Consider the following 13,864-nt stretch of genomic DNA (forward strand, 5'->3'; position numbering starts at 1 on the left):
TAGAAGTGGAGATTTTATATGTATGTATGTATGTATGTATGTATGTATGTATGTGTGTGTGTGTGTGTGTGTGTATTTTTCCCTTTTCTCTCCTTTCAGAGCTTTTGAAGATCAGAGACAATGTAATGTTCTTAACATCATTCAGGAGTAAGGGAGACATTCAATCAGTGATCAACTATTACTAGTATTCATTGACAGAAGGTCTCAATTTAACACAATGAAAAGGGAATATAAAAAAACACAAACAGAATAAGAACAACATACTTCTTTTCCCTTTTAATCGAATATGGGCTGGAGTCCCATCCGATTAAAGTTACTGACCTTATCACATTGAAGAATATTGGCAATGAACTTTATTGTGTGATAGATAAGTAGCCACTTCAGCTTTTGGCTGAATAAAGCCTGCACACCATGTAACTAAATATCCAGCCATAGCCATGGATGCATATGAATCTAGCAGTATTCTTACCAAGAATGCTCACATTCCACTGAAAATCAGGGGTACTTAGGGAGGCACAGGAACTATTTTAATTCACAGAATACAAGAGGCTTGTATTTCACCCTGAGGTGAATCAAATCTGGGATTCATACGAACCTACCCTCAAGGAAGAATGCCAAATCAAGGGGATGCTTTGGTAACAGGAGATAAACCTCTCTTTTATTCCCTGCCTCCACAGAAGTACCACAAATAATACAGGCCCTCTCAAGAAAAAAGCATCAGATTTTGATTCATACTATGAATAATTATACACTGTCAGGACTCAGGCCCTGAAAGTTTTATTTTCCCTACAGGGGAAGAAGCGAAGTTGTTGAGAGGATGCAGTTTCTAACACAGAAATGGTTTTTTGAGTTACTTCTGGCAGAAATTTTTCTAGCATGAAAAGAAAAAGTAGAGGCGCTGTACCCCCTGGCTAGAACATGAGAATTATCTGTCTGATAAATGGCTTTGTGAAGAATTGTGTAAGGTCAAGTACTTTCTTCTCAAAATTTAAACAAATTCTCACTAAAACTCTAAGTGCAAATATGTCACTGGTAAATGTGAAATGTAAATGTATTTCTGTAAGAAGTCCTAACTTTTGTCACAGTAAAGTTTTGGGGAGGGTTCATTAGACCAATGAGATGATTTGTAAAAATGTAAGAAAGGAGAGATTGGGTCCACTTTAAGAAGAAATATTGCTCTTTAGTGTGATGGACAGGAAGATATAAACAGATTATCATTTTTTCCTTTTACTTCCTCTATTTGAAAGGTGCATGGTCTAAATTTAGGGCTATTGGTTCCCCTTCTATTTTTAAATCATATGTTGAAGCTTATATTTCTAAATATAAGATCTTAAGAAATTCCTATATCAGATGAAAAAAGTCAGTGTGCATATGTTACCTTCTACATTGGGCATCTTTCATTTTTACCTACCAGCATCCCTTCTTGTAGAAAAAAGGACCTAGCTTCCCGTTTTGGGGAACTACCTTGCCTTCATATTACATGGGTATACTTGATGTGCTCAATACTATTGGGGTGTTCCTGTTCTCAGGCCCTAACTCCCAGTGGAAAGAGCTAGAAAATGTGTATATATAATATATATGCTAATATATTAATATATATTACATATAATTATAGTTATATTATATATTGTATATGCTATATATACATATTACGTATTATATGTATTATTATATATTACATGTATTATATATATACTGACACATTTACATCTATATTTTTATTTCTATATATTGGAAAATACAAATTAATACTTATACCTATAATTTCAATTCACTACATGGTCTTAACATTCTCCCTAGATATATTTTTAACTCTTCTCCAGCAGTGAGCAATCTGCCTTTCATCATCCTTAATGTATTTATTTTTTGACCACCCCCCTTACATGTAACATATCACCCATCTTTGTTTCTATATGGATGCTATTATGTCCCTGCTTGGGCTCTGACTCCCCAGTCTGGGTTTTTGTGCTCTCTCACCATTGCTTGGGTTTCAACAGCCTTTGTCAGGCTTCTCTCTTCACTTGGGCTCTGACAGACTGTGCCAGGATGCTCTTCCATAGGGCTGCCCTCCTCATTCTGCTCTGACTCACCACACCAGGCCGTGATGCCCCACCTCACATGGAAGCTCCCTTCACTCTACTGGGGCTCTGAGCTTCCACATGTGGCCACTCCTCTTGCCCCTGCATAACTATCCACCTCAGCCTACTCAGGCTCTGACATCCATCCCCCACTGTGCCACTGTTGTCTCCAGCCATCTCATCACTGCAGATGGCTGCTTGGTATTCTCTCATCTCATGACTTCAGGACTAAATTTTTCTGGAAAAAGGAGGGGTAGACGGAGGAGGAGAGAAAGAGTCATTTTCATTTACTGGCTAGAATATTTTAATAAGGAGACACTTCATCTAGTGTTTGGTTACCAATTTCAATCAGTTACAGTAATTATCCTTTTGGAAGCTCAAATTATCCTCTTTGGTAGAAAACTCTTACGTTGGCTACTGAGTCCTTTGACAAAATGCTAGCAGTCTTTGACAGCTATAACACTTTCCGGATGTTCTAAGCTCTGGATTCACCTTGCCTTTCAATAAGACTACACTAATCTGCACCCCCATCAGCAGTGTTTTTGAGTATCCCCTCACCACATGTCTACTGGCAGCATATTTGAGAGAAGCAAAATGATGATGGTTTTATTTACTTAGCTATTGTGTAGTTACATGTATACCCAATGGTGGAGTCAAATCTTCATATGTCAAGTGGCCCTGACAACAAACCTGAACAAGATCTCCTCAGAGCAGGAAGCAGCACAGCATTGCCAGAACTTGTTGTTAGAACAAGATTTTGCCACTGAGGTTTGGGACAAGATAATTTGCTTCAGTCTTGCTCACTGAAGAGTGTTTAACAGCATCCCTGTGTCTCTATACACTTGATGGGAGTAGCACCATTTCTCCAAGCTGTGATAACCAAAATGTGATCACATATCCCCATGCACAGTCAAATGTCCCCTGGCAAAATCATCCCTGGCTGGAAACCACTGTGTTAGAAGTTCTAGGCATCAGATACCAAAGCCCAGGACCACAGGAATACAAAAGTTCAGATAAACTTTTGGATAGGCAGACACCAGTGAGATAGAGAAATAAAATGTAGGGCAAAATACTCACTTTGCTTTATAAGGTGAGTCAGATCCAGAATTTTTTGTTTCCATTAAACTCTCATATTCCTTGGCCCTGAAGAGAAAAAAGTTTTATAACTGTTAGTTACTTTGCTGCTAATTTTTATGCTGAATGAAAACCCTGATCATGTTTTTCCTCTCCCAGTATTAGGAACATTAGTTTAACACTTTGATTTCTAAGAGTATTTCTTTAAAATACAATAAATGTTATCAAAAAAGACTAAAATATAAATATTTCCTCATAGGATAAAGAGGAGATTCTTAAAAACATTTCTAAGTTTATAGACATGGTACAGAATGGTGCTTATTTTTCAGAAATGTTAAACTCATTATAGTTAAATTTAAAACCATAGTTAAGTTTCCACTAGATAGTTGAAATGGCTACATATCTAAATGCTTTAAGAAGTATATAATGTAAAATTAAAAACAAGAATAGTTATTTAACTTTAGAAATAATTTAAAAGGCAGTGAAAATTACTTGACTAGACAAAGATTTATTTTGTTTTGTTATTTACATTTATTAAATACTGAAAGGCTGGAAAAATCTGAGATAATACTTTTCTGCCACTGTCTAACTAGGCTCTAGCTTGCCTGAACAAATAGGGATAGCCATCAACAGTTAATCAATCTAAGAAAGGTGTCACTATAGCAATCCATTAATATTCACTTAACTTGTCAATTTCTCTTTTTGTAAGAAAAAAAGGAAAATACTAACTAAAATTTTGACTCCTCATTAATATTCACTTGTCAATTTCTCTTTTTGAAAGAAAAAAAGGAAAATACTAATTGAAATTTTAACTCCTCACCCAAAGATTCCTAGTCTCAAAGAATTAGTCTAGTGACTTATGAACGAATTAGTCATGTTGTTGATCAATCCAGATCACAAAGAAAAAATTAGCAATATTTCATTAAAAAAATCATGAAAGATGCAAATTACAACAGCCCTAATAAGGAAAAAGCAAATTAGCATAGATTATACATGGGAACAAAAGAATAACTAAATTAGAGTTAAACATTAAATTACGTGTTGTAGCAACCTACGCATACTCATTGCTATCAGCCACAATATTAAGGAATACTAAAATGGGAAAAACCACTTTACAGTGGCAAGTAATTGTGAACTTTTATGAAAGGGAGAAAAAGTATCAATTACAGAAGGCTGAATATGTTCCAAGAATTCTGCAAGGAGCTAAACATCCATTGTCTTGTCTACGCTGTCCTAAAAACTCAATATGGTATAATCCTCATTTTACAAAGAATAAACTGAGGCTTAAGAAGATGCCAGTTGGGGCGCCTGGGTGGCTTAGTCGGTTAAGCGTCCGGCTTTCGCTTAGGTCATGACCTCGCGGTTCGTGGGTTCGAGCCCCGCGTCGGGCTCTGTGCTGACTGCCAGCTCAGAGCCTGGAGCCTGTTTCAGTCTGTGACTCCCTCTCTCTCTGACCCTCCCCTGCTCACGCTGTCTCTCTCTCTCCTAGAAATAAATAAAACATTAAAAAATTAAAAAAAAAAAAAAAGAAGATGCCAGTTATATTAAAATAAACATTTATCTTGGGCTTAAGGTGGAAAGGATCAAATCCATTCTCACATTCATGTACACATAACTAAAAAACTATCCAAAAATCTTTAAAAATTTTTTAAAATGTTCATTTATGTTTGAGAGATGGGGTAGGGGGCACGGGGAGAGAGAGAGTGCACACAAGCAGAGGAGGGGCAGAAACAGAGAGGGAGATACAGAATCTGAAGCAGGCTCCCGGCTCTGAGCCCACAAGTGGTAAGATCATGACCTGAACCAAAGTGAGATGCTTAAACCAACTGAGCCAGCCAGGCGCCCCCAACCCCCAAAATCTTAATTTTACCTGAAATGGTAGCTAACCACTTTTTCCTAGTTTGAATCTTGTCTCGATTCACTTTTTAGCAATCAGATAAATAATTATTTTCAGAGTTCCTACTCTCTATAAACTAAGAGGTATATATATATATAGCAGAGATGAAGTGTATACATAGTGGGAATATTCATGGAATTTATTCTCTATAAGTAAAAGGAAGATATGAGTATGAAAAGATGACCAAGTCAACAAAGCAGAGTAAGTGACAGATGACTATTGCCACCAATGCTTATTTCCACCTAACATGCTAAAGGTAAGTGTCCTGAAGGAAATGGAATGTGTACTTACTTGAAAAAAAAGGCAGCATCCGAATACACACAAAAAAGAGGAAATGCTATTAACAATAGAGAAAAGTATACTTAGGAATAAACCTAACCAAAGATGTAAAAGATCTGTATGCTGAAAACTACAGAAAGCTTATGAAGGAAACTGAAGAAGACAGAAAGAAATGGAAAAACATTCCATGCTCATGGATCAGAAGAATAAATATTGTTAAAATGTCAATACTACCCAAAGCAATCTACACATTCAATGCAATCCCAATCAAAACTGCTCCAGCATTCTCCTCAAAGCTAGAAGAAACAATCCTAAAATTTTTATGGAACCACAAAAGACCCTGAATAGCCAAAGGAATGTTGAAGAAAAAAACAAAACAGAAGGCATCATAATCCCAGACTTTAGCCTCTATTACAAAGCTGTAATCATCAAGACAGTATGGTACTGGCACAAAAAACAGACACATAGACCAATGGAGTAGAATAGAGAACCCAGAATTGGACCCACAAATGTATGGCCAATTCATCTTTGACAAAGCAGGAAAGAGTATCCAATGGAAAAGTCTCTTCAGCAAATGGTTCTGGGAGAACTGGACAGCAACAAGCAGGAGAATGAAACTAGACCACTTTCTTACACTATACACAAAAATATACTCAAAATGGATGAAGGACCTAAATGTGAGACGGGAAAACCATCAAAACCCTAGATGAGAAAGCAGGCAACAATCTCTTTGACTTCAGTTACAGCAATTTCTTAATCAACACATCTCCAAAGGCAAGGGAATTAAAAGCAAAAATGAACTACTAGGACCTCATTAAGATTAAAAGCTTCTGCACTGCAAAGGAAACAATCAACAAAACTAAGGCAACCGACGGAATGGGAAAAGGTATTTGCAAATGACATATTAGATAAAGGGCTAGTACCCAAAATCTATAAACTTACCAAACTCCACACCCAAAAACCAAATAATCCAGTGAAGAAATGGGCAGAAGACATGAATAGACACTTTTTCAAAGAGGACATCCAGATGGCCAACAGAAACATGAAAAGATGCTCAACATCACTCATCATCAGAGAAATACAAATCAAAGCCACACTGAGATACCACCTCACGCCGGTCAGAGTGGCTAAAATGAACAACTCAGGAAACTACAGATGCTGGCGAGGATATGGAGAAACGGGAACCCTCTTGCACTATTGGTAGAAATGCAAACTAATGCACCAGTACTGGAAAAACAGTATGGAGTTTCCTCAAAAAATTAAAAATAGAACTACCCTATTTCCCAGCAATAGCACTACTAGGAATTTACCAAGGGATACAGGGGTGATAATGCATAGGGGCATGTATACCCCAATGTTTATAGCAGTGCTTTAACAATAGCTAAATTATGGAAAGAGCCTAAATGTCCATTAACTGATGAAAGGATAAAGAAGATGTGGTTTATACATACAATGGAATACTACTTGACAATGAGAAAGAATGAAATCATGCCATTTGCAGCAACATGCATGGAACTGGAAGGAATTATGCTGAGTGAAATAAGTCCGTTAGAAAAGGACAGATATCATATGTGGATCTTGAGAAACTTAACAGAAAACCATGGGGAAAGGGAAGGAGAAAAAAGGGAGGCAAACCACAAGAGACTCTTAAATACAGAGAACAAACTGAGGATGGATGGGGCGGGGGGTGGGGAGAAGGGAGGAGAAATGGGTGATGAGCACTGAGAAGGGCACTTGTTGGGATGAGCACTGGGTGTAAGCCAACTTAACAGTAAATTATGTTCATAGTAGAAAAAACAATAGAAATGAGCAAACAATGCTGAACACATGGGGAAACACTAGTAATGTGTAGGGAAGCGTACAGATCCATTCTACTAGAGCAAAAGATTAAAATGTGGGAATAGTGAGAGATAAGGTAGAAAACAAATCCTTTCAGACACTCTATTACAATTAAATTCTGATGACTTATTTTGTAGAAATGACCTACTTTATTAAAATTTTAAATTTTGGGGCATCTGGGTGGCTTAGTCAGTTAAGTGTCCCACTCTTGATTTCAGCTCAGGTCATGATCTCACAGTTCTGAGAAAAAGCCCATGTGGGGCTCCATGCTGGGCATGCGGTCAGCTTGGGATTCTCTCTCTCCCTGTGCCCCTTCCCTCCTCAAGTACATGTTTTCTCTCTCTCAAAAATAAAAGATTTTAAATTTTATTAATGTAGTGCTAAATACTGCATTCCCTTACTTTTAATCCCCATGTCATCTTGGTTATACTCTTTATACTCTTTCTTATTTATCATGTAGTTTGTTTACTCCATTTATTTTTTGTTAGACTTTTCACAGGCTAACAAAAAGCATTTTTCTCTCCTATTTTCCATGGGGGTTGATGTGAATATAGGTCTAGCTCCTTGACTGTTTAGGCCATTTTTACTTTAAATAATAAAATCATTTAAGGCTAATATTTCATTTGCGATAGTTTGGGCCATGTCCCATAAGTTTTCTGCTCTCACTGTCACAAATTTCAAATAATCTCTAATTTCCATTTTGATTTACTCTTTTTTTTTTTTNAACATTTTGTCATCTAGTTTTGTTGTAAATATTATCAATGGGTTTTTAAAAGGATTCAGAGGTATCAAACATCTCTGTAGTTACACTACCATGTTCCCAGAATCAGCACCACCTAGATTTTAGTCTTGTTAATTTAATCATATTTGCTTTATCTATTGCTTATTACTTAAGTATTTTAAAGTAAATTATAGACATTCTTCTACTTTGCCCTTAAGAATTTTGTATTCATGGGGCGTCCGGGTGGGTTAGTCGGTTGGGCGTCCGACTCGCTCAGGTCGTGATCTCGCGGTTCGTGGGTTCGAGCCCCGCGTCGGGCTCTGTGCTGACTGCCGGCTCAGAGCCCGGAGCCTGTTTCAGTCTGTGACTCCCTCTCTCTCTGACCCTCCCCTGCTCACGCTGTCTCTCTCTCTCTCTCTCTCCTAAAGATAAAAAAACAAAAAACAAAAAACAAAAAAAACCCTCTTACTTCAAACAATGTTGTCTCCACTCCCTCAAGCCCTTGATTCCAAAGTGGGTTTTTTCTCATCTTTACTTATTCTTTCATTTTTTGGGTTACTCTATGTTTGAGATATAATTTACATATAATAAAACAAGTTAAAGTGTATAATTAATGAGTTATCACAACTGTGTCTACCACTAAGCCTGAAGACACAATCATGATATGAAACATTTCCACCGCCCCACAAAACATTTTCATGTCTCTTTCGAGTCACTCTCTTCCTTTGCTACTAGCAACTCTTCATCTGCTTTTTACCAATATATCTTTCTGAATATCAAATTACTACAACTATGCATACATGGATTAATTCATTTAACACAAATCTCTTGAGATTCTTTTATAGTGCTGAATGTATTATTAATTAATTCCTTTTTACTGTCTGTAGGGTACCATTGAGTGGACATCACAATTTGCTTATATATGATCTCATTGGGTATTTCACTTCTTTCTAGGTTGGGGCTATTATGAATAAAGCTACTGTGAACATTTGTGGACTAGTTGTTACATACGCAAATGTCTTAATTTTTCTTGGATAAATACCTAAGAATGGGATTACTGGGTCATATGATAAGCATATGCTTTAATTTTTACCAAAATATTTACAGGAGGGATCATTCCAATGTGTATGTCTACCAACAAAGTAAGAGGGTTCCATTTGCTTCAGTAGATACTGTCTTGTATAATTTCCTTTTGTTACTGATTTCTAACTTGTTCCTTGTGGTCGAAAATGCCATTATGATTTCAATATTTAAAAATTTATGAAAGCTTGTTTTGTGGTTGAATATATGGTCTATGCTGAAGAATATTCCATATCATTTGAGTAAAGTATGCATTCTGCTGGTTTTGGTGGAATGTTCTCTATACATCTATTGGGTCGATTTGGCTTGTAATGTGTTATGAGCCCTTATTATTTCCTTGTTGACCTTCAGTCTACTTGTCATGTTCATTATATACTGTGGGATATTGAAGCCTCCAATTACTACTATTGAATTATCTATGTCTCCCCTCATTCTGTCAGTTTTTCCTTCATATATTGTGGGTCTGTTAGGTGCATACATGTTTTAATAGATTCACTCTTTCATAATTATACAATGTCTTTCTTTTCTATTGTATAATTTTTGTTTAAAGTCTATGTTATGTGATATTAACATAGTTACCTCAGCTATATTATTTTGTAGAGGTAATCTTTGCATAAAATATCTTTCCATCCTTTCACATTAAACCACTTGGGTCCTTATATTCAAAGTGAGTCACTTATGAAAAACATAGTTGGATCATTTCTAAAAATCCATTGTGCAAACCTGTGTCTTTCACTGGAATATTTACTGTACTTAAATTTAATGTAATAACTGATGAGGACTGATTTGGTCTTGCCATTATGCTATTTCCCTATATATATTTTGTGCCTCTCAATTTTGTCCTATTACTGCTTTGTTTTGTCTTAGATATTTTCCACAGTGCCATTTTCACTCTCTTTTCATTTCTTCTAGCATGATTGTATACACACACACACACACACACACACACACACACACACACACAACTTCTTCGTTGTCCTGAATTATAATGCACATCTTAGTTCATAAAAATCTAGTTAGAATTAATACCAACTTAGTTCATAAAAATCTAGTTAGAATTAATACCAACTTACATTCAGCAGTATATAAACATATTGTTCCTATATAGCTCTGTACTTCCTTCGTGCTATTATTACAAATTATATCCTTATATATTATGTGTTCATCAATGTAAGTTTTATAATTATTGTTTTGTGCAAATATTTTTAAATCAAACAGAAAATATATTTATTTTTTATTTTTACTTATCATGGAATATATTAATTTCTCTTTCATTTTTAAAGTTTTGCCAAACATACAATTTTTGGTTGATAATTTGTTTTTTATTTTTTCTACAGGAAACTGAATGTCATCCTACTACCTTTAAGCCTCTATAGGTTCTGATTAGAAATAAGCTGTTAATTATAGAGAATGTGTTATATATGAAGAGTTGCTTCTATTTTGCTGCTTTAAAAGATTCTTTGTCCTTGCCTTACAACAGTTTGATTATAATGTGTCATAGTGTGGATCTCTGAGTTTTCTCTACTTAGAGTTTGTTGAGCATCTTCAATGTGCAGATTCAGATCTTACGTTAAACTTGGAAATTTTCCACCCATTATTTCCTCAAGTATTCTTTCTCTCTACTCTCTATTTTTTTTCTCTCCACTCTCCTTCTGGGACTCCCCTTCAGTATGTGTTGGTCCCAGAGGTCTTTAAAATTCTATTCATGTTTTTCATTTCTTTCTCCCATAGAGATAATCTCAAATGATCTATCTTCAGGTTCACTGATTCTTACTTTTACTTGCCCAAATTAGCTGTTGAATTCTTCAAGTGATTTTTTTATTTCAGTCTCTGTATTTTTCAACTACAAAATTTCTATTCAACCTTGTTATAATTTTAATTATATATTAAATAAAATATAAATATCATTATTACTATTCCCCAGTTGGTTAGATATCATTCTCATGGGATCTTTGGTTCTCTGAGTATATTTTAACAGTTTAATTTAAAGCCTTTGTGTATTAAGGCCAATGTCTGGGTTTCTCCTGGGACACTTTTTATTAATTTTTTTCCTGTGTATAGACCAACTTCCTTTTTGTTTGCACACTTTGTAACTTTTTGTCAAAAACTAGACATTTAAAATATTATAATGTGGCAATGCTAAAATCAAATTCTCCTCCTCTGACAAGGTGTGATTTTGCTGCTTGATGTAGTTTTATTTATTTGTTTAGTAACTTTTTTGAACTAATCTTATAAAATTTGTATTCTTTGTCACTATGGCCACTAAAGTCTCTGTTCAGTTAGTTTAGTGATCAGTTAGTGATGCAAGTGATTTCCTTAAATACCAGGAATGACCCCCCCCCAAAAAAAAGTCCTAATCTAGTATTTGCAGATAAGCTATGGTTGAGGCAAAATGACAAAATTCTGGCAGTTTACAGCTCTATACACAGAAAGAACATGTATCCAGCCTTGGGCATGCATACACCCTCTAGATTTTTCACTATCTGTGTGAGCTCCTCATAGCCCTTATTACAAAGCATCTCAATCCTCAACTCCGTTCCTGAGGCACCTCACCCCCAAGGTGCTTGATTACTCTATTGTTTGTCTTGAGTATTTTCCCTTGCCCCAGACGGCACTGCCTAATACATTTGCCTTTAAATTGTTTTTGACAACTTCCCCCAGGTAGCTTCCTCAGCTCTGGGAGGATTCTGAGTTAGGTTTAAAGAAAGGCAACCTGTAGAACCAGTCCTTCAGAAAATCATCCAACAGGTCAAAATAAACAACTACACATCTCCAATGTAAAGTCTGATCTGCTCCCCTAGTACTAGGTACCTATATCAGGATGTAGGTGGTTGTCTACAAAGCTGCTGCTGAGCTGGGGAGTGGAAGGTAGAATCAGAGTAAGTTAAAATGCCACTAAACTCTCTTAAAAAATTCAGCTGCTTGTTTTGCATTGTGCTTTTCCCTGGGAGTCCTAAGTTTTTGTTTAATTTCCAGCATTACAGAACTTGAATCTGACAGTTTTTGCCAGTTAATTCATTGTTTTTATAGGGGTATACATTTTTGCAGTTCCCTATGAAACCATTTTCACTCACATAATTCAAGATTTTTAAATTCAAGAGTCTTTGTTATTTTTATGAGTACATTTATTTAGCATTATTGCCATTTTATTTTTTAAACCAATTTTATTGAGATATAATTCAAATTTCATCCAAATGTACAATTCAATTTTTTAAATTATATTCACACTCATCATCACAATCTAACTTTAGAAGATTTTTATACTCCCTGAATAAAACACAGTAACTTTTAGCAATCAATCCCCATTTCACCCCTCCTGCTTCCATCCCTAAGCACCACTAATCATTGTGTCTATAAATTTTCCTATCCTGGGGGCACCTGGGTGGCTCAGTCGGTGGGTGAAGTGTCCAACTTTGGCTTAGGTCATGACCTCATATGAGTTCAAGCCCCAAGTTGGGCTCTCCGCTGACAGCTCAGAGCCTCAAGCCTGCTTCTGTCTCCTTCATCTCCCTCTCTCTCTCTGCCCGTTCTCATTTTCTCTCTCTCTCAAAAATAAAACATTAAAAAAATTAAAAGAAATAAAAAATAAATTTTCTTATGCTGGATATTTTATATAAGTGCTGGTATTTCATATGATACGTGACCTTGTTTGACTGGCTTCTTTAACTTAGCATGTTTTTCAAAGTTCATCCACATTGTACATGTATCACTACTTCATTTCTTTTTATTTCTCAATATTATGTCAGTGTATGAGTATACATATTTTACTTAACCATTCAACAGATGATGAATACTGGGTTGTTTCCACATTTCGGCTGTTTTCAATAATGCTATAAGAAACATATGTGTACAAGTTATATTTTACTATATATTTTTAGTTCTCCTGAATATACATCTGTGAGTGGAATTATTATATCACATAGTAGTTCTGTGTTTAACTTTCAGTTATTTAATTTCATTTAATTAATACTTTGGAAGATATTTTCCAAAGTACACATACAATTTTACATCCCCAGCACTAAGCTATGAAGATTCTAACTTATCAACATATTCGTTATTGTTAATTTTATTATTAAATACTAAATAATTAAATTTAATAATTTGATTAATTAAATTTAAATAAATAATTAAATATAGACATCCTAGTTGGTAGGAAGTGGAATCTCATTATGAATTTGATTTGCGGGGCATCTGGGTGGCTCAGCTGGTTAAGTGACAGAATTTGGCTCAGGTCATGATCTCACGGTTTGTGGGTTCGAGCTCTGTGTCAGGCTCTGTGCTGAGAGCTAGCTCAGAGCCTGGAGCCTGTTTCAGGTTTTGTGTCTCCCTCCCTCTCTGACCCTCCCCTGCTCACGCTGTCTCTCTCTCTCTCTCAGAAATGAATAAAACATTAAAAAAATGAATTTGATTTGCATTTCCTTGAGGACTACTGATATAGGGCCTTTCTGTGGTCATATTGGCCATTTCTATATCTTGTTCGAGAAATGTCTACTCAGAGAGATCCTTTGCCCATTTATTACTGGGCCATATGCCTTTTATTAGTGAGTAATATCTTACAGCAACATGTTTTGCAAATATATCTTCTCAGACTACATGCTGTCTTGACACTTCCTTGATGGTATCTTTTCAAGCACATTTTTTTTTTTTTTTTTAATACAACAGAAGTTTATGTGTGGCTCATATCACAGTTCAGTGTGGGAGTTCTTTTTTTTTTTTTTTTTTTATAAATAGTTTATTGTCAAATTAGTTTCCACATAGCACTCAGTGCTCATCCCCACAAGGGTCCTCCTCCATGCCCATCCCCCCTCCCCTCCACATCCATCAGTCCTCAGTTTTCGTCAGCATTCAAGAGTCTCTCATGGTTTGCCTCTCTCCCTTTCCCCCACCATTTCCACC

General features: G+C 35.8%; 1 protein-coding gene across 3 annotated transcripts in view; it reads right to left on the reverse strand.

The window, feature by feature from the left end:
- The window catches only part of SCAPER (S-phase cyclin A associated protein in the ER), a 514,984-nt gene that overhangs the window by 223,309 nt on the left and 277,811 nt on the right, over positions 1-13,864 (reverse strand). For all 3 annotated transcript variants that reach the window (XM_039238174.1, XM_039238172.1, XM_039238173.1), the window contains one exon: positions 3,156-3,221. In XM_039238174.1, coding sequence (XP_039094105.1) covers positions 3,156-3,221 — 66 coding nt within the window. The remainder of the gene's footprint in view (positions 1-3,155; positions 3,222-13,864) is intronic.

This window comes from Hyaena hyaena, unplaced genomic scaffold (assembly GCF_003009895.1).
Source record: "Hyaena hyaena isolate Hyena2069 unplaced genomic scaffold, ASM300989v1 scaffold_137, whole genome shotgun sequence".
In the NCBI taxonomy this organism is placed as follows: Eukaryota; Metazoa; Chordata; class Mammalia; order Carnivora; family Hyaenidae; genus Hyaena; species Hyaena hyaena.